Source organism: Antedon mediterranea, chromosome 7 (genome assembly GCF_964355755.1).
Source record: "Antedon mediterranea chromosome 7, ecAntMedi1.1, whole genome shotgun sequence".
NCBI lineage: Eukaryota > Metazoa > Echinodermata > Crinoidea > Comatulida > Antedonidae > Antedon > Antedon mediterranea.
Genome location: NC_092676.1, coordinates 29,692,822 through 29,717,356, shown reverse-complemented (window position 1 = coordinate 29,717,356; position 24,535 = coordinate 29,692,822). Strand labels below are relative to the sequence as shown.

The following is a 24,535-nucleotide window of genomic DNA, read 5'->3' as shown; positions in this document are numbered from 1 at the left end:
TTCAACAAGCCACACAAGCTATAGGTTTATACTTAAACATCAAAAAGACCCAATTCATACATTTAAACCCCTCATCACCTTCTATAACTCTCGCACTGGATGGATCAGCAATAGAACAAGTAGAGGATTTCAATACCTCGGAAGCTACTGTTCATCCACTAACCATGATGTCGAAGCACGACTTGGTCAAGCATGGGGTGCGCTGAACAGTCTTTCAAAAATATGGGCATCTCGTATCAACAAGTCCACAAAAATCCGCCTCTTTAAGTCAACAGTTGAAGCCATTCTTCTTTACGGCTGTGAGACATGGAGTCTTACTTCATCGCTCTCAAAATCATTGGATGGAGCATACACCCGCATGCTGAGGAAAGTCCAAAACATCCCATGGTCCTCACACGCCACCAACAAGACACTATATGCCAACCTTCCCCGTCTTACGACCATCATTCAAAGACGTCGCATGGGCCTTGCCGGTCATGTTATGAGAAGCTCTGAGCCTGCCTCAAGAGTTCTCCTTTGGGAACCAGAAGAGAAAAGGAAAGTTGGAAGACCTCAACTGACTTCGCTCGACATTCTGTTGAAAGATACCAAACTAGACCTGAGTGAACTGAGAAAGAGCATGCTTGATAGAGATGTGTGGAGACAAATTATCATGGCACCCACTTAAATTAATAGTGGGATGACATTAAGTAAGTAAGTTTGGTCAAAGGTCAGTAAAAGCATTCCGGTCATTTTTTGGGGTAAACGTTGTGTTAGACTGAATATAAATATGTATTTTCTGAACAATTTGACACCAAAAGCAAATCTGTATGATTTGGTTGTCGAGATATAAGAACCACACATGTCTAACCTTTGACCCCGATTTTGAGCATGTTCGCCCCCGATAACGAATTTGGCACATATCCCATGTTGTTCCTTGGGGTCTAATTATCCTATAACAGTTGAGATATTCTCTCCTAAATTGAATGCATACAAATCTTACCCAGGTCCTAAACTAGTAGTAGTTATTAATGAATAAAGGTCAATGACCTTTGACCCGACTATCTGACCAATGGCACAAGTAACCCGAAATTTGCAAAAACTTTATTTTGTTGTTTGACCACTAAAACATAGATGTAGACACCACAGTTGTCTTTTTAAACCCAGGTATTGAGGAGTTATGAGCCATCAAATGCCACAAAAAGGTCACTGACCTTTGACCCTCAATATCTCACTAACGCAGCAACTAGAAGGCTGCAAAAATTTTTTGGTATTTATTCACACCTAAAGCTACAAGAAAATACCAAAAGACCTTTTATTAGAATTTTTTCAAGGTTACATAGGATAAATGTCACATATAGCCTGTACTAAATGCTCTTCTACAGGGTACTGCTTTATCTACATAGTACTCAGATCTATTGCCAGGGCCGGTGATGACACGTGACGAATTGAAATAAAGTTACGCGCACGCACGCACAAAAGCGGTACCATTTTCAACACGCGCGTGTAAATGTACTGCGTTAGTTGTTTACCAAGTTCCCAGATTATTCATTTAGTAGCTTTTTAAATGAATGTCTAAATTTTGGCCCTGTCTAATGTAAAAGGCACAGGATAGCACACTGAAACATTTCCCTTCTGAAAACAAATGTCTAATATTGCGTCTGCTGACTTCTTCATTGCCACTTTTTATGTAAACCATTGTAGATGGAACTCGAGGCATCTAATTATTCGTCGACAGTTCGTTTATATTCTCTTTTCGTTTTTAAAGTGACAGTTGTTATAAATTGAGCACATACATTGGAGCCAGATTCCTCTAATATCACTACTGTCAGAACAAATAAAAACGTTTATAAATACCGATCGTCTGAAACGAAGAAAACAAACACGAGGGGTTCGCGCACTATTTCAGGAGGCGCGTGGCAGCATGTGAGTTTGACATCCCACGCGCTGTGAAATAAGTGGCTACACGCGTGTTTACTTAAGTTACAACGCATACTTTGCATCTAAGTTCGCATACTGACCCCATCCGACCTATGGGTGGTGGTGATGATATCTGCAGTGTTATAGACTACAACGCCCGCCGGAATGGCTATTCGATTTCATATATTTATATTGCTATAGAAAAACACATTACGACTTATAATATTTTCACGGTTCCAATAAAATATCTGTAGCCGGCTCAGGTGATCTTAAAATATGCATTAACATTCGTGCAGGAATATAATTTAGGAGCAAAATATAAATCAATAACGTCTCTTTAAATATTATTTCACCTAAATGGAAAGTTGGAATGTAAAATATTTAAAAAGATTATAATTTGAAGGATTTTATCAACAAATCAACAGGAGAAACTTAACGATAGTTACAGTATTAAAGCTTGGTTCTCAGTATTAGGACGCAACCAAAGAACATAAGCGCAACGCCAGTAATTTGACCAATCACTTGGATCATAATCGTAACTGTTGCTTCTGATTGGTCAACTCGATTAAGTTGCATGTACGCCATTGCGTTGCGTGTACGCCATTGCGTTGCGCGTACGCCATTGCACTGCATCATAGTAACCATGCCATTGGTCAGTTAACACACGCTGCGCGAATCATGCTCCTATAATATTATTCGTAGATACAATTAAACGATGATCATTTTCTAGTCATTCATATAATGTTTGCCTTGAGTACCTAAAGTATGTTAATTGGCATAATATTAATAACCCGGTGAGGATTAAATGCGATTAATTATCAGTTAATAATGAGTCAGTCTATAGAAAGGACGGCTGTGCATCCGCCATCATCTCTATCCTCATCGTGACGTGTTTATAATTGCTATTATAGATGTTTTGTGATGATATGGTCAATGGTATTACTGTGTTTTTTTTTTTATATTCGTATTTTAAAATAATGTATATAATCTGTATATAGGGTATAAATGAATTATATGTCAAAAATACTACCGAAAATAACTATACAACATTAGTAAATGTATCTCCTACAGTACATTTATTAGTTAAGTGTTCACAATTTTAGATGTTGAGAATTATAGAACAAAAAAAATACTAGAAAATTATGAAAAAAGGTGGATAACAGAAAAGAAATAATGCTCTGATTCCAAGAACAGTAACGTTGATAAAATAAAAAAAAAATATATATATATATATAATATATATATAAACCAAACAAAAGTAAGAATAACAATGAATAGTTATTATTATTATTAGAAATAATTGTATTAATTTGTTGATGAAATGAAATGAATAAATAGTGGTTAACGCCACAAAAGAGAAAAAAAAATGGTATTAGTGTTACTGATGTTGGTGGTGCGTAAATTGGTAGGCAACATCAGACCATTATTCCATGATAAGATAATGTCAATGTTGTTGGTGGTGTTGGTACTGGTTGTGGTGGTGGTGGTAGTGGTGTTGGTACTGGTTGTGGTGGTGGTGGTAGTGGTGTTGGTACTGGTTGTGTTGGTACTGGTTGTGGTGGTGGTGGTGGTGGTGGTAGTGGTAGTGGTGTTGGTACTGGTTGTGTTGGTACTGGTTGTGGTGGTGGTGTTGGTGGTTGTAGTAGTAGGAGTTTTGGTTGTGTCCGCAATGCAGCTAGCACCATCACTAATTTTTGTTAATCTAAAGTGTACTTTTGAGATGAACTACAACGCATGTGACTAAATCGACCTAAGCCTCATAATCTAAATACAATTATTAACAACTATATCTAAAAGCAAAGATTTGTGTTTGTGAATGCCTTCTAACACCAACATTAACCGGCAATGAACACAATACATTGATGTCCGTATTTATTATATTATCTATGCTGTAAAGAACTATCGTACACAATTACATTTCGTGACGTAATCTAGTGGTCAAATTCTTTAGAGATACCAGTAAGGGGAATATCTGCAATATCCTCTTTCACATTTTCTACAAAAGAATAGTGACCAATGACATATTATTGTCATGAGGTGTAATATATCTCGAATAATGACCAATGACATCAATTGTCATGAGGTGTAATATACCTGGAACATTAGCTAAAATGATTCCATTAGCTTATCGAGTTGTGAATACCTTGAACTTGATTTTGTGGGGGAAATCGAAGATACTTTGGCTTAAATGACAATCGATACATTCGTAACACAATCCTGCTGACGGGTGAATGAACGTCGTCTTCGTCTTCATTGTATCAAGGGGACATTGATAAACAACTATTATGTCGAATTCCAACAATAATCCGTCTAATTTGGCATAATTCTGTGTAACACCATAATTATTAGATAATAATAACTTGAGATGAAGACGCCAAAAAGTAGTCTGGGTATAATAAAAATGGGAACTTCAACCTTCACAATATCTAATTCAGAGAGGAGGGAAGGGAATACGCTTTAGGACGGTAACCGTACATTAAGATGTGAATGACGTATCTCAACTATCATAATTATTTATATTTATATTATCTCGCAATAAGTTTGATTTTCAGTTTATAATGTTGAATTTAACAATGTGTGTAAAAATAGAAGATGTCTTTCGTGATAAAAGTTACGCGCGCGTACACACTATGATAATGGAGCATCTTCTGTGTTTCAAAAAGATATGTTGTATAGTATAATACGTCATACAGTGAAGCAAAGGTGAATTACATTTTACCTGATCAGTGGATCCAAAATAAAAGATGCCAATCAGAAGATATTTTTCGTGCGCGTGCGCGTACATACTCTGATAATGGTATGTGTTTCACTAACGATGAATGGGTACAAAAGCAATAATAACATCAATATTGACCACATTCAACCAACTTGTATTACATACGTTGCAGCATCGTTACGTGACTACATGCTTCTTTCTGTTATCATATAATATTTATTTTAATTACAAAATGCGGCTTGACATGACATTTTGTGGAACATTACAATATATTAATAATAGCGAGGTATGTTACTGTTGCAAATATTCTAAAAAATACCCAAAATTTTAGATTTAGATAGAAAATAAAAAGAGATCAATTTAGAAGAAAGTTTTTTTCTGTGATCAATAATTAAAATGAGTACCCGACTCCGACAACACTCGGAGAAGGGCGCCAGTAGACGAGTCGATACATAATTGAAGAAACCTTTTATGACGACGAATAAGGAAACTGTGATCGTCGCTATCATAATACTAGGTCAAGTTAACGGCATACAAATTATTATGATAATGTACATATAATAACAAATACGTTTGAAATGCATACACCTTCCTAACAGACATGTGCCTGCAGCATCAGACTATGTTATAGGTCAAAAACATATCGAAAAGAAACAGCCAATCACAATACGCGATACATCAAAAACAACGCGCGTAGTTGTATATGCGTTTGCCTAATATGATAGAACTTGATATGAACAAGCGTATCATTCACCCTTCCTCTACTACTCACCAAGTCACCCACTGCAAACAAAATAGTACACCCCGACATCTTGTACGCGTCAAACAAAGATTTGTATTGGCTCCAAAATTAACGTAACATTGGCGCCAAAATGTGTCAGTTACAACTAAATGCATAAAAGATTTTTTTTTTTTAATAACGAGCTTCACAAATATAATACCCGAAATTCAAACAAGTACGTTCAATCTAACCTAAATCGAAACTCTTCCCGAAATTCAATCATCCACACAGGCCCCTTACTATGGAACTCCCTTAACAAGTCTTTATTTGATCATAGTTTCATCACATTTAAACCAAAATACAAAAAATACCTAATATCTAAATACAAACAAACCTAATATTTCACCCAAATTTTGACCTATTTCAAACACCTCTTTTACCCTTATTTATTTGTTTGTTTGTCTTGTCTTCGTCCCATACTTGGTCTCTTGCGTTGTGTATGTACCGTCTGTTACCCTGTTTGTCTCTGTCGATGAACATTGATCCAAACTGTATTATTATATTATATATATTATTATTATTATATTATAACAACTTCTTTCCTGGTGGAACCTGTCTTAAAGCTTATTTGAGTTTCTCCAGATACAAGGCATTAACTATTAACTACTTGGCTGCCAATCCAATGGGGAGTGGAGTTGTGGCCTGGTCGTTATGATGCTTGGCTGCCAATCCAAGGGTCCTGGGTTCAAGTCCTGTCATATGTCAGGATTTTTTCTAATGACAATTTACAACTCCACTCCCAAAGACTTGTAATAAAGACTTTGTTTATGTAGAGCATTGTGTGTATATGTTTGTCTCGTGAACGGATTGCCACCTTTAAGAAGGATAGTGATTGAATTTGCTTATGGTTATCCTTGGCAATTTGCCTAAATATATAAAATAAAATAAAAAATAGATTCATATTTTGTCAACATATTTTGAATTTTGCTTTGTGTAAATAAATGAATGAATAAATGCATTATACAACAAAATCCATTAGTCAATTGTATTAAAATTATGGTAATTAGCGTATCACTCAATGTTTTTTTCTGCTTATTAACATGTACTGTACTTATTAAATCTGTATTCTCATTTGTATCGGTTACATAACAAAGAAGATTTCTTTCAAATATTTCCTCTGCATGTTACATCACAAGATACAGTTACAATCAAATGCCTTGATATGTCATTATTTTGAGAAAAATAACACGTTAGTTGTAGTAACACGAGCAGTTTTAGATACTTAAGTCAGGATAGAATTTACTTATAATACCACATATGATCCTGGTAATATACTTAAAAATACAACACTAGTAAGTAGATTTTAAGGTATATCTTTTAGAAAGAACACGTGGAAGTTAAAGAAAAGTATTTTATTTCCGAAAACGCTTTAAGCACATATTTAATTTTTCTTAGGCAAGGAGTTAATTACGTAGCAGACTTTCTGCTTCATATTGTTTTATAATACAACAATAGGCCTAGTCGTCGTAATTACAAATACTTATCATTATAATAACGTAGACAATTAACTAATTAATATTTAATTAAACCCACTGTAATATAGTATGTATGTATTCAATTCAATGAAATGCTGTATTGTTATACAGTATATATTACCAGTAATAGTTCACAAGTGACTAGTAACCATATGCACTGGTCACTTAGTAGCGTGGATAGCTGTGTTTGCACACGCGCGTCAAACGCGTAATAAATACATGCGCGTCTACTTTGCGATACTATTACTACCAAGGGAATAGTGCTATATTATTATTACACGGATAATATTGTGGTCGTATATTTTGACAATATGTACATACATTGACGTAACATACAACTAGTACAGGTAGCAAGATTCAATGCTTGTAAATTAGTAGCCACGTGCTCTACTAAATCGCATGAATGCATCAATTAATACTTATAGTCATCATAATATTCGTTACATACTGATGATATTAACATGTTATACATCTGTAAAAATGACAGACTATATCAAGTTAACGCTTTCCACAGTGTAAGAATTTATATAAGGTCTATTTTTACAATAATTTTATCACAGTATATCAATGAGTTATGGATCATCAAGATATACACACTTTAACGCGTGTCCAAACGCTGATAGGTTTTTAAATACGCGTGCGTTCTTGATACATTGTTTTTTTATCAAATAAAACAAACGCGTGCTATTTCAGTTAAGAATGATTGCAATCATTGATATCAAGAGGAGTCTAGCAACTTTAGGTTACGTTTTGAAATAACGTTCCAGCTTCCACATAACCCTCAACTTTTAGAGGTTTTGCATCAAACCTTATCGTTATGATTGGTATAGTGCTAAAGGATAGCACAAGGTGATTCCGTATGCGAATCAATAATGTACGCGTAGCTCCGATTTTGTCCGAACAAACCGGACAGTTACATTTCTCTTGAATTGGGAAGAAGATGAAAAATATTCCCTGGTTTTAACCATGATTCTGCCCACTCGCATTATTTCCTCGCCATATTATGTATTGTCATTATCGGATCTTTCCTAAACGAAATCCTAATACAATTATAATTGGCTTTTATCACAATATTACATAATGCATGATATTCAACAGTAGTCTGCTGCATGTTCTTGTCTCCATGCATATTAATATAGTATATGCATACACGCAAGGACGTACGTATCTAATTCTGTCGCCTATGTGTGCAATATGTTACCTTCATAATAGGCCACAAATATATGTTATTATGTAAATGGTAATAACTATGGTACAAGTGATTGACATCAGCATCACAGTTAATCGACCGTTGAAATATACATGAACAATTTATATTAATTGTATTATATTTATAGGCACAACAAAACAACAACCAAAATATGATGGTCTACATAGTAACAAGAAGAATAACAAGGAGGAGGTATGCAATTTTATATTTACTATAACTTATAGGCCTTACGATTTCCGTAACGATAATTTTCAGCATAAATTACGTCAGTATTATATAACATTGTTTGCCTCGTCATTGAAGCGTGCAAGTTGGCGCACGTGTAAAACATGTTATGGAAACATCAGCAATTGAACGCACACTGTCGTGACATGATGCAACTGACTAAAAAAGAAAATTGTGCTCAACAACTCACCTATTTTGATAACTTCCCCATTTCCTTTAAAAACGGATAACAATTCAAGGAACACTAAAATTCTTGATACAAAATTAATATCCATCTTGGTTTGATACAAGTCCATGAATGAGAAAGTGTCAACACAAAAACGACGCACCGCAGCAGGCTTTACAAAGAGGCTGCTGCCGACAACTTATTTCACTCCGTTACATTAATCTCAGTTCGTGGAAAGAGAAAATCGTCCACGGTGTAATCAGTTTCCAATGGCCAGTGATAGGCGAAAGGTTTTTTCTATGATACCTGATCCAATATGAATACCTCAACTGATAGTCATCCTCACTACTGCGTTCTACCTGAGAAAATAATACGAGAGAAGAGTCAATAAGCGGAACCACAATCTAGCATCCCTGTGTGATGAGCAGCCAACAGCCCTAGGTGATTCCTAATCCGTCGATTTTTACTCCATAACACAAATATATAACGCTTAATAATATCTTACTTTTTATTAGCCCGCATCAGCCTTTATTTGACCCTCCCAAACGAATATCATCAAAAATATTAATATTAATTGTCGACATTTTATGTGTCTTCACTTCTTCCTTGTAGGTTTAGTTTTAAAGCGAGGCTAGAGTCGCGAAATGAATCCATGGTGATTGTGTGTGCGTGCAATGAATGCTATCACACTACTTGAAACAATAACATTACAAGTTATATCACGTGACACGCGTAACGCATGATGTCATCTAACAATATTTTAATTAAGTACAGATATGTAAATTCACAAAAACTATCGCTAGTAGTAACACACACACATTATTTTGACGGAAATCGCAATACGTCGTTACTTCATTAAACACAACATACTCGCTTTCAAATAATAGTACTTAATATTCGGTTTTGCGTCGTTTCCATGGAGATAAATATAGCCATCTAATGCTATTATCATCCGTCTTTAGCATTTATTTCAGTCGGAACAATGACTTAAATTGACAAGGTCAATCATTGAGAATATTGTACTACAATAAGACAAAGTAAATATCTATACATGTTTCCTCGAGACATTGGTAAATATCTTAAACTGTATCTCAATAAACAGTATAATAGTTAGCATTGAAAAACTCAAGTGATCCTTAATGTCTGTAGCAACTTAACCCTAGAGGGTTAGAGAACGAAGACGACACACTTACAAACAGATTGATGAATATTGTAAATTAGGCTATGCATTTAAGATTTGTTTTTCCCATTCGTAAATTTGATTTCGCGATATAATGCTGAATAAATCAAACAATGCTAGTACTATTGTTCATGCTATTTAACAAAAGATTCATGGCCAATGTTGCTTTGGTGGTACATGGCGTTCTTAAACTAAAAAGAGTTACAATGGCATATTGTTTTGTTAATGATGCTCCTCTGAAATCATTCAGTTAGATAAAGAATATCGGTTTACCATTCGAATGTTACATAATGAACAGTTACAAGAGTGTCGGTCTCATCACAAAAACGTGTCATATCAAGATTCATAGAACATTCACAGTAATAAAACGAAGAAATAACGACTTAGGAGATATAATTATTATCCACGGAACGCGGTAAGCGAACGTAAGACACATGGACAATAAACGTGTGCCGCCGCACGCGCGCGGTACACTTCTGACGAGCGGACGTAATTTTGTTTAGAAAGTAGGACTAGGCATAGAGACCTTTCATAACATCATAACGCATTTGAATGTTTGTTTTTATACAATAAATATTGATTGATAATTGTAAAAAAAAAGAATGTTTTATTCACAAACTCCACGCCACGAATATACGCATCATATATTACAGGCGCGTTTATACGTTAAATTAAATCTACTTATGGGCTACGCGCACGTACAACTTTGTGTGTCGCGCGTTTCTTCTTGCTATCAGTTTGTCATCTAAATTAAACTAAATTAATTATTAAAATTTTTTGGCCAGATTATATAAAATTATTTGATGAAATTTTGTTTCAAGTTATATTACAATCAAATGAACTTTAAAAACTCAATAGCAAATTACTGATGATGGCGCTATTCATGTTTTTATCGGTCCTCAGATTCACAGAGACCTTTGGGTATCCTAACGTATTCAGAATAGAGAGACAGAAATGGAAATATTATGTACAAACATCTGTTGTTTTGCTGCAATACAGTAGTAACATCATTAAATAGAAATACATACATTATTACAACGTTTTTTTATACGATACGTGACGCGTAGCTATTCTCGACATAATGTACAGGTATCTGTTTGAAACAAAACCAATCGTCAAAGAAATCCATTTGTACCTGTTGCCAGTTTATAATGACAGTGATCGTTGTTTGTTGTACTTTTTAACGATGTAATGCATACCTTGTCATGATTGCCCCGTGTGGGATAAATAAAAGTTGATTCTAGTTTAATACAAACATTACATTAGTGATGATCAAAGTACACGAAAACTCAGCAATTTCATTAGCTTAAAAGCCGGCCATCGTCCATAGTGTTAAATTGATGCGACAAAACACAGTACAGTTTTCATTAAAATAAATATTATGATAATTACATTTTAATATTTTTCTGTGACAACTGGATTATCAAAGAGTAGAATTCATTTTGAATTTTATTGAATATTCTGACATTTTACCTGCTGTGATGATATTAAAATCAATAAACACAATTTAATAATTCAAAAATATCTGAAAATAGAAATACTAAAACATAGGCCTAAACTAAAGTTACGGAGAGGATGAGGCCAGGAGAGGGAAATAATGTTCCATCAAGTGCATTGGTGTTTCGGAGTTTATGTTCAGTAGAAAGCTTATAACAAATTGACAGAATTGGAAAAAAATACAGCCAGCACGACCGATATGTTATATTCCTTTTTAATAGAACATTCTGATCAAGTTACGTCATAAAAATATCGCTTATTCCGATCCAAAGTTGCTGCAAAATATGGAACGCTTCAACGGATTAAAGAGGCGGAGTGAATTTGCAAGGACCTCATTACTCTACGCGGTAGAGTTTTGACGACTGCAATTGGCTATCAACAAGCGCGCGATTGAATTACGCGCAGTCACGTTGCCACGACGAAAGCGCGGTGGATGCATTTCATAAACATTCTTATTTTGAATAAGTGTGACTCTGGTGGTTGTAACGCACTATAATGTGCGCATGTGTCAATATCGAAATGAATGGGTCGCTTTAAATTTATTTTGCTATCATATTCAGATTAAAATGAATGCCTAGTTTAATTAAATCAAGTTGAGTAGAATTGCTTTCGGTTCATCCTATACAATTTATGCGCATTTTTCAATAATAATCAATGTTATTTTAATGATGGTTAAAGGGGTATTGAATGTAAAGATGTAAGATGTCTCATGATCCTATTCAGAATTTGGTAATCTCTCTCCCAACGACACTTCCTCAAGAATAAAAAAACATTTCGTCACATCTTTCCATAATAAATAGGCCTTACAGTATTATAGATCTACTAAACTAAATTATTTTGTACAATATTCTTCAAAATAGAGAAAAAATGTAATAATTGGGTTTTTTAAGTACGTGAGTGGTGCGCGCACGTACCTTTGTATCTTAGCCATTTAAGTAAAAATAAGAAATAACACAGTAATCATCTCGGACAGAGTATTGAAATTTTCAAACCTTAAATGACAAAGTGGAAATCCAAATCATCTCTGAACCAACCACGTAAAATCGCTAATTAACGTTTTTATCATCTGGGAAGATTGATATCACTTGCCTGGTTTTTATTGTTATAAGTATGTCCAGTCAGAATAACACGTAAGCTATTGCCCCAGTTTTAATAACCATAAACTATTGGTGGATAAACAATAAGTCAAGCGAATGTTTCCGATTTTTTTTTATATACAATGTTAATACGAAGGTATTTTAAAAGCCTCTATGAATGGCATCCACACGTATCAATGCTTGTCATAACATTATTCAGTATAGTTGGACGGTAATAATCGTTTGTCGAAATACAAACATTCCTCTTGACCACAAAGTCTGATCGATTACCAGCGCGTTCATAGCCGATAATAGACACGGTAATAACTGGGACACTGGTTGCGTAACTCCGGTACATAAACGTGTGGTCATTAGATTGAACGCGCGTGCGATCGAGTAAACCTTTTGTAAAGAGTGGTGGGCGATGATAATAAGGCCAAGGCTAGTGTTATTTATTACATAGTAGTGTAACGTATGCTCCTGTAATTAATTCGACGCTATTTAGGTTGTATTTAGGCTCAGTTATTTGGTGATGATCAACCCAGACTATACAAATTCTACGATATTTAGGTCGCGTGTAGCCTTAGTTATTAGGTGATCAACCCACTATACAAATTACCGATAATTACCGTACCCATAAACCAACTTACCTGAGAATAAATGTCTGAAATGCAAATTAAATGTGTAATGACAACACACATAAGTGTGCGATACAAATCCATCAATATACCTCATATTACAAATTATTTCTTTATATGGAAATATATAATCACGTTAAAGATTAAAATAATCATTATTTATAATATTGATCTGTGAAATCGGATCGATCTACTCAAAACCAATCACAGAATAAATTGGATTGCCACATTAATGTTATATCACATGTCACCAAGATTTACAAAGGTCACTTACGATGCATCATAGACGTAAGACACCTTTCCCGCCCATTATAATGTCGTCTGCTAATGAGATAGATTGACATTCACTGAAATCAAAATTGGACCAATATTGGCTTACAAAGTTTATAGTAAATAAGATGAAAAAAGTATTAAATTAAAGTGTATACAAGAATCATTAACATTTCAGCAAAGTTTTTAATGTATTTATTTATATTTTTGAAATGGGGTAAGGGTTTATTTTGAAAGTACGTTTTAAGAAATATATCATGTTAAGAGGGCGCCAGACAAATTTTAAAAATCATTAATAATACATTATTATTTTTAATTGTAATCTTCAAAGACGACTTAAATATGGCCACAATATCAATAATAATATACTTGATGTAGAAAAACAGAAACAAGATTATTTTTACACACTTTTTCAAAAAGTGTAACCTATCTAAAGAATAGAAATTTAAAAACTTGAAGAATAAGTGGCACGACGTGCGGCGCTTAAATCGATATATAGTACCGCGTCAAAATGATATAGTATCGCGTCAAAATGATGTAGTATCGCGTCAAAATGATAGAGTATCGCGTAGCGCGTCAAAATGATGTAGTATCACGTCAAATCGATAGAGTATCGCGTAGCGCGTCAAATTGATAGAGTATCGCGTAGCGCGTCAAAATGATGTAGTATCGCGTAGCGCGTCAAATTGATATAGTATCGCGTAGCGCATCAAGATGCTGATGTATCCTTGTCGAGTATTTTGACACATATCGTATTAAAAAAGTTTACACCTTTTGGTTATTTTGAGTTAGTTATACAACTACAGTAGGCCTAATACTGGTCTGCAATACTTACTAAATTTTAGAAATCGTATTTTCCTAATAACTTTCAACAAAGCTGTCTTGATAAAATTGTCCTTGGTTATGACCTGGAAACGAACCTTGGCAAACAAGAACAGCATGACAGTACTTTTGGTGCTTGATTTGCAAATATCATCGAAATATAAAATTGCCTCGAAAACGACGACGAGAAATGTACGCACTAGAATCATAATAATAATAATAATAATAACCTCCATAACAATCCAGAATTATTCACGATGCAGCTGTTGAATATATAAATATTATATATCATTTTATCCTGCTGCTGCTGGTAAATGCCGATATGATCAGGAAAACAGTTTTATAAACAAAACTATTATTATTTGAGAATTAAAAGATTAACGTTGCAATTATGATCATAAACAAGAACAGTTTATAAACAAAGCTTTGTCATTATGAACACAAAAAAATGTTGTAAATATGAAATACATGATTTACTGCTACCGGTGTTCTATATTTGTCCATAAAAAGAAATAATAAAAAATACTGTACTGTACAAAACCTAATAAAAAATGTAATTACAAATTGCATAGATATTATAAGGTTATATAAGTATTTTACACAATATACTTCGTAAGTTGAAACTTTATCGAAATAATATGTAGCTTTTAGTATTTTTAAATGCTAAATTCAAAGTAATTAGGTATATGCAGCATTATTATAAAGCTAATATAGAAAAAGTGTTATTAATTTCCAATAATATAAGTGCATAATTACTTCAAATAGTAGTAGAATGCGCATGCGTAGATACACATTACTGGTAGAATACGGTAATTATGATGGATTGCGTTCTGTAGACACGATAACAAAAATGATAAGTTAATACAACCAGGGAAGAGTGACATTAATTTCACTGTTTCTTGATACAACAAAATGTTTTCGGTATTAATATTTCTAACGAGTTGTTCATTGTCAGTGCCAAGTGCTGGTTCTCACTAGAAAATTGTATCCAATTTGTGTTGGGTGCAGCTTAGACATAAAACGTTACTTATTGCACACAAAGTTATCTTGATTAAATGGAACATAAATTACTCATTTACAAACCATGTATGGCCCTAATACGGAATTGATCTGCTACCTAATTTAAATAAAATTATTTCTTATAAAATACATGGAGATTTACTATAAACTATAACTTAGGTTAAAATTCTTACCGTGTTTTCAGTTTTAAACTATACCTTTTTAATAAGATAAATGATCCAATAATAGAAATTATAATTAGAAAAGTTATCCTAAATTCACGCGTAGCTAGCTCAGTTGACGCGACATAGTACGCCGCGCGCGTTTGAATTATCCGTCATCGAGATACAAATTGATCATCGCATTCATGGCTATAGTTTACCTATCGGCTGGTAGTACATAATCACATTTGAAATATTAACTCATATCCAACTGTGTGGTGCGAGCAATGTAGATTAATGGTAGTTTTATGTGTAAGTCACGTGGTTTTTTTTAAACGACGCGCCTGATTGGTTGATGAACAATTTACTCTGCGTACTTTTACTGCGTGTGGCGAAGTAGATGGCGGGCTATTTTTTTAACGGCGTATTTGATTGGTTAATTAAGTTGCTATCCTCGTCCCTTGTGGATTAATGATCGTATTTGATTGGTCAATTAAGTTTTAACGCGTAATTTTAATAACGAATTTGAACTTCTTTTTTTCTACATGGCAAGGTGAACATACAATTTCATTTAAGGGAAAAATATGCCAAAGATGTGAATGGTTATTAGGTTACGGGGTCTAGTTACAGAGCACCTGCAGGTTTAGTGTAAAGCCATGTCAAACATTTATGTTACACGCTGGACATTCGATGATGATAGACTACTTAACTCTTTAAAATAAATCATACATAATACAAATCGTCTTGTCATTTAACCGTACTCTTCCACAATATTTGTATCCGAGAAATGAAAGGTGTTGGAAATATATGCATGTTATCCTCTAAAGCTTGGTCACACTTGGACGGACTCGACGCAATGCAATGACGTAAAGTGATTTGACCAATCACAAACGTCATTTCGGATTTTCAATCGCGTTGTGATTGGTCAAATTAATTGCGATACGCGCAAGTCCTTACGCTGCGCATCTCCTAGAGGAAACCAAAGATAAAATGGCATACATTAATAGTATTATTTTTTGTAATGGAACTGTGTATTTATATTACACATTTTACCTTTACTTTGTATACCTACTTTAACACATAAGATGGCCTAGATTCAAAATTAACAATTAAAAGTTGGTGCTATAAATTATATATAGTTCCCGCAATAAAACAGTAACAATAATAGTATGAAAACAAAATGTTAAAATCATTTGAAAAGGTCGGCATAAATCATTTGGCGCCGATTCATCAAGATTAATTGATCTGTTGAATCTGTATGTATCGATAATTTGACTTCTTCGCACTCTTACCAACTTATACTCGATTCTTTCACAACCTTGTTAAGGTGGTTAAGTTAGCCAAAATATCTGCATACTACTATGTAATCTAGACATTTTCTGTTGTGATTATTGCTTTTTATTCACATTGAAAATGTAGGGATCATATTGTAGCACGATCTAAATGGCCAGGCTATCCTAAATGATATTTAAACATGCAATCAGGAACCATTTAATTCAATTCAATTCTTTATTAATACATAAACTTTGATAACATTAACATCAAGAAGGTAAGCAACAAAAGAAACAAATAAACAACATCAGAAAATGACTGGGAAAAAAATCAGAATAACAAGAGAATATTTGGATAAAGTGTAAAATCATTGGATTGATCATTTGAGAATGAAATAGTGGGTAACGCCACAAAATAGAAAAAAAACAACATCAGAACTTTAAAAAACAATTAATTATGTCTCCTAAAAAAGGCGGAGTTAACATAATTGATAACAGGCAAAATAAAAATCATGCATAAGAAAACTGAATTTGTCAAATAATCCAAATGATTATATTAGCTCCCTCTCTAAATCATAACGTAAACTTGAATTAAATGAGATTTGCTTAAAAAATTCGTCTTCAATTTTCTATCCTATTGCAAAAGGTAATAGTCTATCAGAGGACACTGTACGGGTATGGTGCGCCTTTCAATCATCAACGAATGTGCATAAGAGGTATCAAATGTTAAACCTCTATGGTCCAATCTTATGACGTCATCATGTCAGGATAAAATATCTCGACATTTATTATGTCATCAGGAGGAATAAATCTCTGTCTGTCTGACAAAATATGATAGTGATATGACACATCATGTCCATATATGGGCACATCACATTTTTTGTCACATAAAGTTTGATAGTGTAGACAGAGATTAAACAGTATTTAAACCTTTTTCAAAATACGGCCGATGAATGACGTAACAGAAAACTTCTTCTTCTTTTATGTCGGTCTATAAATGAATCACTTTAATTTACGTTCTCAATAACACCTGTACACAAATAGAGCTCTTGTCATTGTATTATTAGATTCTGGCTTATCTCTGTCCAATAATGTATTAATTTATCTATTCTTTGTTGTTTTTTTTCTTAGTGCCACTTACTGTATATGTTAATTTGATTTCTAAAAACTGATAATGTATAGTTATACGCCAATAATACTGTACAAATAAACATACTTATATTTGAAAAATCTCCTTATTTAGAATCGTTGAAAAAGTTTGCTGAAAATAGATGTTAAATGTTGACATTGCTTTTGTCGAACTGTTTTAATCGATTCTTATTGTGTTCTTAATGTCTTAGAACTCATTTTATTTTGATTCATTGTGATATAAAAATAAAAGTCATTTATATATACAACGGTTTGTGTTAATGATTACAAAAAATAAAAAAGTCGTCTTTGTAATGCCACGTGCTAATGTATTATTTCTAACGTCGACTGTGACAGTTCAGACAAAGTATTAAATGTTTTACTGTGTTTAGTGGTACATTATTATAAAACATAAAAACATATATACATTTACTGAGTGAATAAATAATATATTTTTTTTTTTATGTTTTCTTTGCACCCGCCATTGCGATAAATCTAAAATGGTGCTACTATTGGTATAGGTAGTAACATAGGTATTAACATAACATACATAGTACGCCATTAATGTTATTATAACACCATGACATACATGTGTTACAAGTGTTGAAATGTTCAACCTTTGTAACATTGCCGACAATTATAGATCTGGTGATATGGCTTAAAATGGCATAGATTTCAAGTGACGTCACTAAGGGAAACTGCACTTGATGCGCTTTATATATATATAATACACAATACCACGGCGCGCGTAAAGTGTATGTATGTTCATTAGCTTGATTGTTTAATGTATTCTGTGGTTTTTTTTTGTTAATTATCCTTTCTTTTTCTACCATCTGCGGTGTGCCTCTGGAAATCTCTCTTTAGTAAAATGTTTAATGAATTAAATAATAACTATTAGCAATTGACAATTATTGTTATTCACAACAGTAATTATATATACAATATACACATCGTATCTATTCAGTTCATTGTGATTCATTAAACTATTGCGGGCTTATTCACAATTATTAGACCGTAATTACATAACAATTGTGGAAATTAATTTACATTAAAGGTCGAATAATTAGTGTCTATAGAAAATTACAATACAATATAATTATACATTAGTGTTTTTGAATTCTATTTATTAAGTTATTTTGCCGATTATTGTATACTTCCAAATATGGTCATTATACGCACACCACAGCAGGCGTACTTACACAGTAATCATAAACCAATAATATTAATTATGTACCTTGTTACAAAATGAGCAAATTAAACGCATTTGTTTTGAGCACTATTAAAGCTTGGCTCCTGATGACACAATGTAAGGACGTATGCGTAACTCAAGCGTGTTGACCAACGACGCGACAAGTTTTAGTAATCCATCGTTTGTGATTGATCGAATTACTTGCGTTGCGCTTATGTCTTTACGGAAATTAAGTTGAAATAACCATGTTTTATCCATACGATTCTCTGTATTTGTACTGTATCTTCACATATGGCATTATACATCCAGTAGTATCAGGCAGATTCCGTAATACAGTGTCAGTGTTTTATAGGCCTAACTTCATTACAAGAATCACCCATTGACGATACATGTTTCATGTGTCGCAGCCCTTCACATTAAAAAAAACCAATGAACATAGCAGATTATAATATGACTTACCCACATGCTTTGGCGAGAAAGCCAGGCTGATATTCATCATTGTGTTACAGCAATATAACGAAAGTATTAAAATAATTCCTTGTATATGCATCAAAAAATGTCTACGTTATCAGGTAACAATTCAATATCAAAATTGATAGAGAAGATACGATTACTACAAATTTATGAGAAATTATGGAGATATGGTCAGTGTTTGGAAATTGTAGCTGACTTACAGGCAGTAAGCATGCATTATTCATAATATGAAATTATCTAGTGAAGGAGGCACGTTGAATGCCGTTGATTCACCACTAGGCTGTTTTCATCGGCTCAAATCAGGTATATCTCGTAAATTTATTTATTATGTTGGTCAAATATTCTTGGAGTTCTAAATGTTAAAGATAAAAATGGTATTTTGTGAAATAATTTTGTTATGATTTAACAAAATAATGTATGAAATTTAGGCTAATGTTTATCTGTATTAGATTTATGTGTTATGATGACTAGATACCGAGCTAGTTAACCGAACTTGAGTGTCTAAAATAATATTCAGAATTCAATTTGTTATCTTGAAGAATTAAATCTAATACATTTCTTAACTTAATTCTACTTTCAAAACTGATTTCGAAAAACGTTACTAGCTGAGATTATTTGCTGAATCAACAGACTGGTTTACAAAACATTCATTCATTTTACCGCAAGGGAAATGAAAGTGATTGTATAACCTTGATGATAATTTTGATATGAAAACTATTCCAACAAAATAGTAATTACACAATAAATAGAGACGCGTGTACTTAAAATAAGCGTTTAAACTGCACATGCGCACGTCGTCATAGTAGGCGCGTATGCGTTGCTCATTGTGTCGCCCAGTAGGCGCGTATGTGTTTACCATGCGCGCACGTCTTCACAGTAGGCTCGTATGCGTTGCTAATTGTGTCGCGCAGTAGGCGCGTATGCGTTGCCCATGGTGTCGCGTGCGTTGCTCATGGTGTCGCACAGTAGGTGCGAGATCGAATAATATCTCTGAAGAGGAATCACAACAAACACACCAAATATACAACTGTGAGCAATTTAATCACACGCTTGTCTTCCTACTGACATTTTCGACAGAAATATTTAGTACACAGTGTATTCACACTGATAACAAAATGCAACTGTTCTTTCTTTGAATATCTTCCGACGTCGACTCATGTGGACGGAGGAATTTGTACATCGAAATATCACACTTTGAAGAATAAACTCCTGGATAGCTTGTTTGACAAAATTGAAAATAGATAAGTGTAACATTTTAAGACGTTACTTGATATAACAGGCTTGAGGATGATGAGAGGAGAACGAAGCGAGAAACAAAATACAAGGATGAAAGAGGCTGATAAAATTAATTCTATGGGCTTATGATTATCATTAATATAGAGAAGAAATGAATAAAGGGATAGGGGAGGAGGACGAACAAACAATGCATGATACTGTAGTAAATGGAATAGTAGCGTTACACAACGTCAAGCACTAGTACTACCGGAATGTAATGGATCTCACATTAGGAAGCTGGAGAATGGAACAGGCGAAATAATAAAATGACTGAGTGACGATCAAGTATAGTATATACCGTAAATCATAACGCCGCCGGAAAGCAGTACAGAAACATTTTAACTAAAGTTATTTGACGGAACTAAATAAACCATCCGTCAAAACGTGACGAGTGCCAAAGAAAGTACACACAGACTACGTCATATAGACAGAATCTATCAGCCCGTCCGTTTAACCATTTTTAACTTATCTGCTGTTTGATTTAAAAATGATGGATGTTTATACATTATGCTTACATATAATATTGGCTTTCTTATTCATTTTCTCATCAACTTTTGTTTATATTATCTCTTTTTTAAAACTGTACCGATGTAAAAATCTGCATTTCTAGATCACATTTTCGGCTGTAAACATGTCATTTAAAAATGGATCCTTCTTGAGGAGATTCCTAAAAACAATATACATACACATATAATTACTTCTATTCATGTTTTTTTCTCTTACGCTCTGTCTACACTATCAAATTGTATGTGACCAAAAATGTGATATGCCCATATATGGACATAATGATGTCATATCACCATATTGAAGAATATCACTACCATATTTGGGCATTTCACACTTTTTTGTCAAACTAGTTTGATAGTGTAGACAGAGCTTTATATAGTAGGGCAAATGTGTGTCAACAAGATGTTATTGGCATGGGTTCAATCGAATTTGAAGAAAAATGTTTCCAATATATGTATTGATTATATAGAGACAGGCCTACATATTCTAGAATAATCAGGCGTTGAAGAAATGTGATATGTAAAATAAGAATTGACTTAAGATAGTTAATTATTGGCAAGATGTATAATCGCCTCCTCATGATTTATTATACTTTGAAACATTTACCAATACTGCGAAAGGCATTTTACTTTAAAATTGAAAAAAAAATGTGTCTTTCAGAGCAAGTAAATCTATTAAAAGATTATTTAAGGATTTTTGCATTTGAAGGAGATCAAAAGATGTTGATTGAGTGGTTATATCTATGACTGATGATCAACGTGAGTGTGCGTTGCGCGTACAAATTGATGGTTAATGTGAGTGTGCATTGCGCGTACAAATTGTGATAATGCATTTTCTGTGTTACAATGATGTGACTTGGTCTTAGGTCGAATGTAGTTTGGTAGGAAGAGGCAGTTACCGTGAACCCATCACCCGTCTTTTTTAGGACTCTTTATAATCCTGGTTTGTTGTGACCCAAGTGCAAAATATGAAGGTGATAATAAGTCTCCCACAAAACACACCCGAAATGTTTGTGCTTAGGAAACGGCTATGAATTTAAATTGAACACAATTAAAGAATGTAATATAAATTGACATTATGGTCAGACAAGTTGCCCTTCCGTTCCCGCCGTAATTATATATTTTCCATTCTAACACATATAACAGCCAAATGAGCATTTCGTATTTAAAATAGATTACGCATGCGCAGTTAACGAATCTATACCCAATGCTCTTTGGATGGTAATTTGTGTGGCACCTAAGCTGACAGTAAAAACGTGAACTTCTTAAACTGATCTCGTTTGAAATATTCAAAATGAAATTACAAATTAAAAATCACCATAATAATAAATCATTACAGGTTTTTGTACAGTACAATAAAAGAAAAATAATATGGAAAGATTGCATTATGATTACAGATTTCCTAATTCATAATTAGGTTACTCACTTAGTACGGTCAGCGCTGGTTAGTTTTTCTGTCAATTATATTTTCTTTTAAATCAACGATTTGATGAACAAGACAATGTCGGTTGTGTCGGCATATATTTGTTATGTTTTGCAATTTCGGCAAGATACTGGGATAATTATTAGACATTTCCAGGACAAAAATACGTCGATAAATATTATATCAATTAGGCTAAATGTAGAGTTAAAGCTTACGGCAATGATTATTTGCTGCCCGGATAATTTAAATTAAATTATATTTTAAACCAAAAAATCAATTTTCAAAAAAAAAATTACGCCAACGCACTTAACCATTCACATCGACTCGCTATAAGTAAAAAAAAAACTTCTGCGAATCTAACATTTTATCTGCTGAGCATATCGATTATCGACTTTGTAAAGATTGAGACCTGAAATGATTTACGTGAAATAAAAACCGTTTTTACTACAAACCTGTGGTATTATTATAGTAGTAGGAGAATTATACTAACAAGATCCACTAAGAGTGGTCTTGAAAATTAAAAAAATATAATATGGAAAGTTTGAAACATTTTGTTGAATTTAACATTTTCGTACAATACTAATTATATAAACCTATAACGATGACATTTACATTTTTCAAACATTCTAAACATTTGAAAGTTTATCATGAAGACATGATTATTAATTATGATGAACTTTCAACATTAGAAGACATGAATGTTATTAAGAAGTAGGTCTATATGTCAGATGCAACAGCAAACTTTAAACATCATCAGAAAGATTCCCGTTTGATATCTGAACTATATCATTAATTAACATTATTCGCTAACATAGTTCTATCAAAAACGGTTAAGCCTATCAAAATTGGCATAATCTATTTGATTAGGTGGTGTCACAGCACTAAATAATGTCCTCCCGGTAACCATCAAAGTGTCAAAGTCAATCAAAACGTCTCTCCTTTTTTGATAACTAACTCTAATAGCATTTACGTACAATGTCGGATCTGGTTGATCGCGTGATTCGTTAGCGCGCATAATTTGAGCGGTTTAGAGTTACCATAGAAACATTACCTGTAACTAGTACTTTCACATTATTCAGCTTGACATGCTTTGATTGCAATGCAAGCAATGTGATGTTAGTGACATGCAAAAGATACCTGAAGTCGTACTGGATAACATTATTACACGTGTGTGAATAAAACAGATGCAGTTTAAATAACATATTACAGGTGAATATGCAAATTAACTTAATAAAGAACATGCGTATTACATCATATTCCATTGCAAATTGCGATGGTCTTGGTACATGGTTCAGTAGAAACAGAAGTTGAAGTAGACCGATTTATTACTAAAACAGCAAAGGATGTTTTTTTTTCTGGAAGTGTATGGAATAAAATATTTAGGACACTTTATGTCCAAGGCTATCGTAAATAAGCTGAAACAACATAACATGTTTAATATCAATATCAGTCTGTTTAACCGCACAAATCAGCCGGTACACGTGTCTAGGCCTCCTTTCATTTGACGTAATATGTTAGTCCAGTGCCTAAGCCGTTCCATTTGGATGCAATTGTATCGCTCATATGTCATTTTGTTTCCATGCTATTATAACTCGCCGCCACAACGCGTCAATGACATCATCACAGACGCGTGCGTGTTGATAACACGACTTTTGTACGCGCGCGTCAAATTATGTATCACTGAAAAAGAATTTCTTCCCCGTCTCTCTCCCCTTCCACTCTCCACTGTCAGTACAGCAGATACAGTTATCTAACCAGCATTGTTAATTGCAAACAGAGTCCACAGACCCCATACGCCACCCCCCCCCCCCCCTCCCCCACCCCATGTATTCAATTCTTATTCACTCTCGGTATGCTAAATGTAGTAGCTCTTTTATTTAGTGGAAAGAAAATCAAACCAACCCGCGAACTTTATTTACACCGTAAATAGAAAAGAGTTAAACAAATACAATCGACGCTTTTCGAGATTCAAATTAATCCAATGACCGAATTTAATTTTACTCTTTATAGTCAAAGTGTCTGACAAACGAGAAATGTAATATTGGCTCAAACTTGTGCTATCACTATTGGGAATATTGGATTTTGAAATGCAGGCCTATGATTGGTTGGCAGTTTACATTTCTCATGTGACCCATGGAGAAGCGCGTCTAACAG

General features: G+C 33.7%; 1 protein-coding gene across 2 annotated transcripts in view; it reads right to left on the bottom strand.

Annotated features, from left to right (window-relative positions):
* Positions 1–19,198, bottom strand: part of LOC140054061 (glutamate receptor ionotropic, kainate 2-like) — a 67,447-nt gene extending 48,249 nt beyond the window's left edge. The window contains exons 1-2 of one of the 2 annotated variants that reach the window (XM_072098889.1): positions 19,163–19,198; positions 8,497–8,831 (exon numbers count right to left, since the gene is read on the bottom strand). In XM_072098889.1, the coding sequence (XP_071954990.1) occupies positions 8,497–8,602 (106 nt within the window). In that variant the 5' untranslated portion in view covers positions 8,603–8,831; positions 19,163–19,198. Of the gene's footprint in view, positions 1–8,496; positions 8,832–8,977; positions 9,146–19,162 lie in introns of those variants that run through there. The other variant, XM_072098888.1, reaches the window with a different exon arrangement.
* Positions 19,199–24,535: the final 5,337 nt, after the last annotated feature.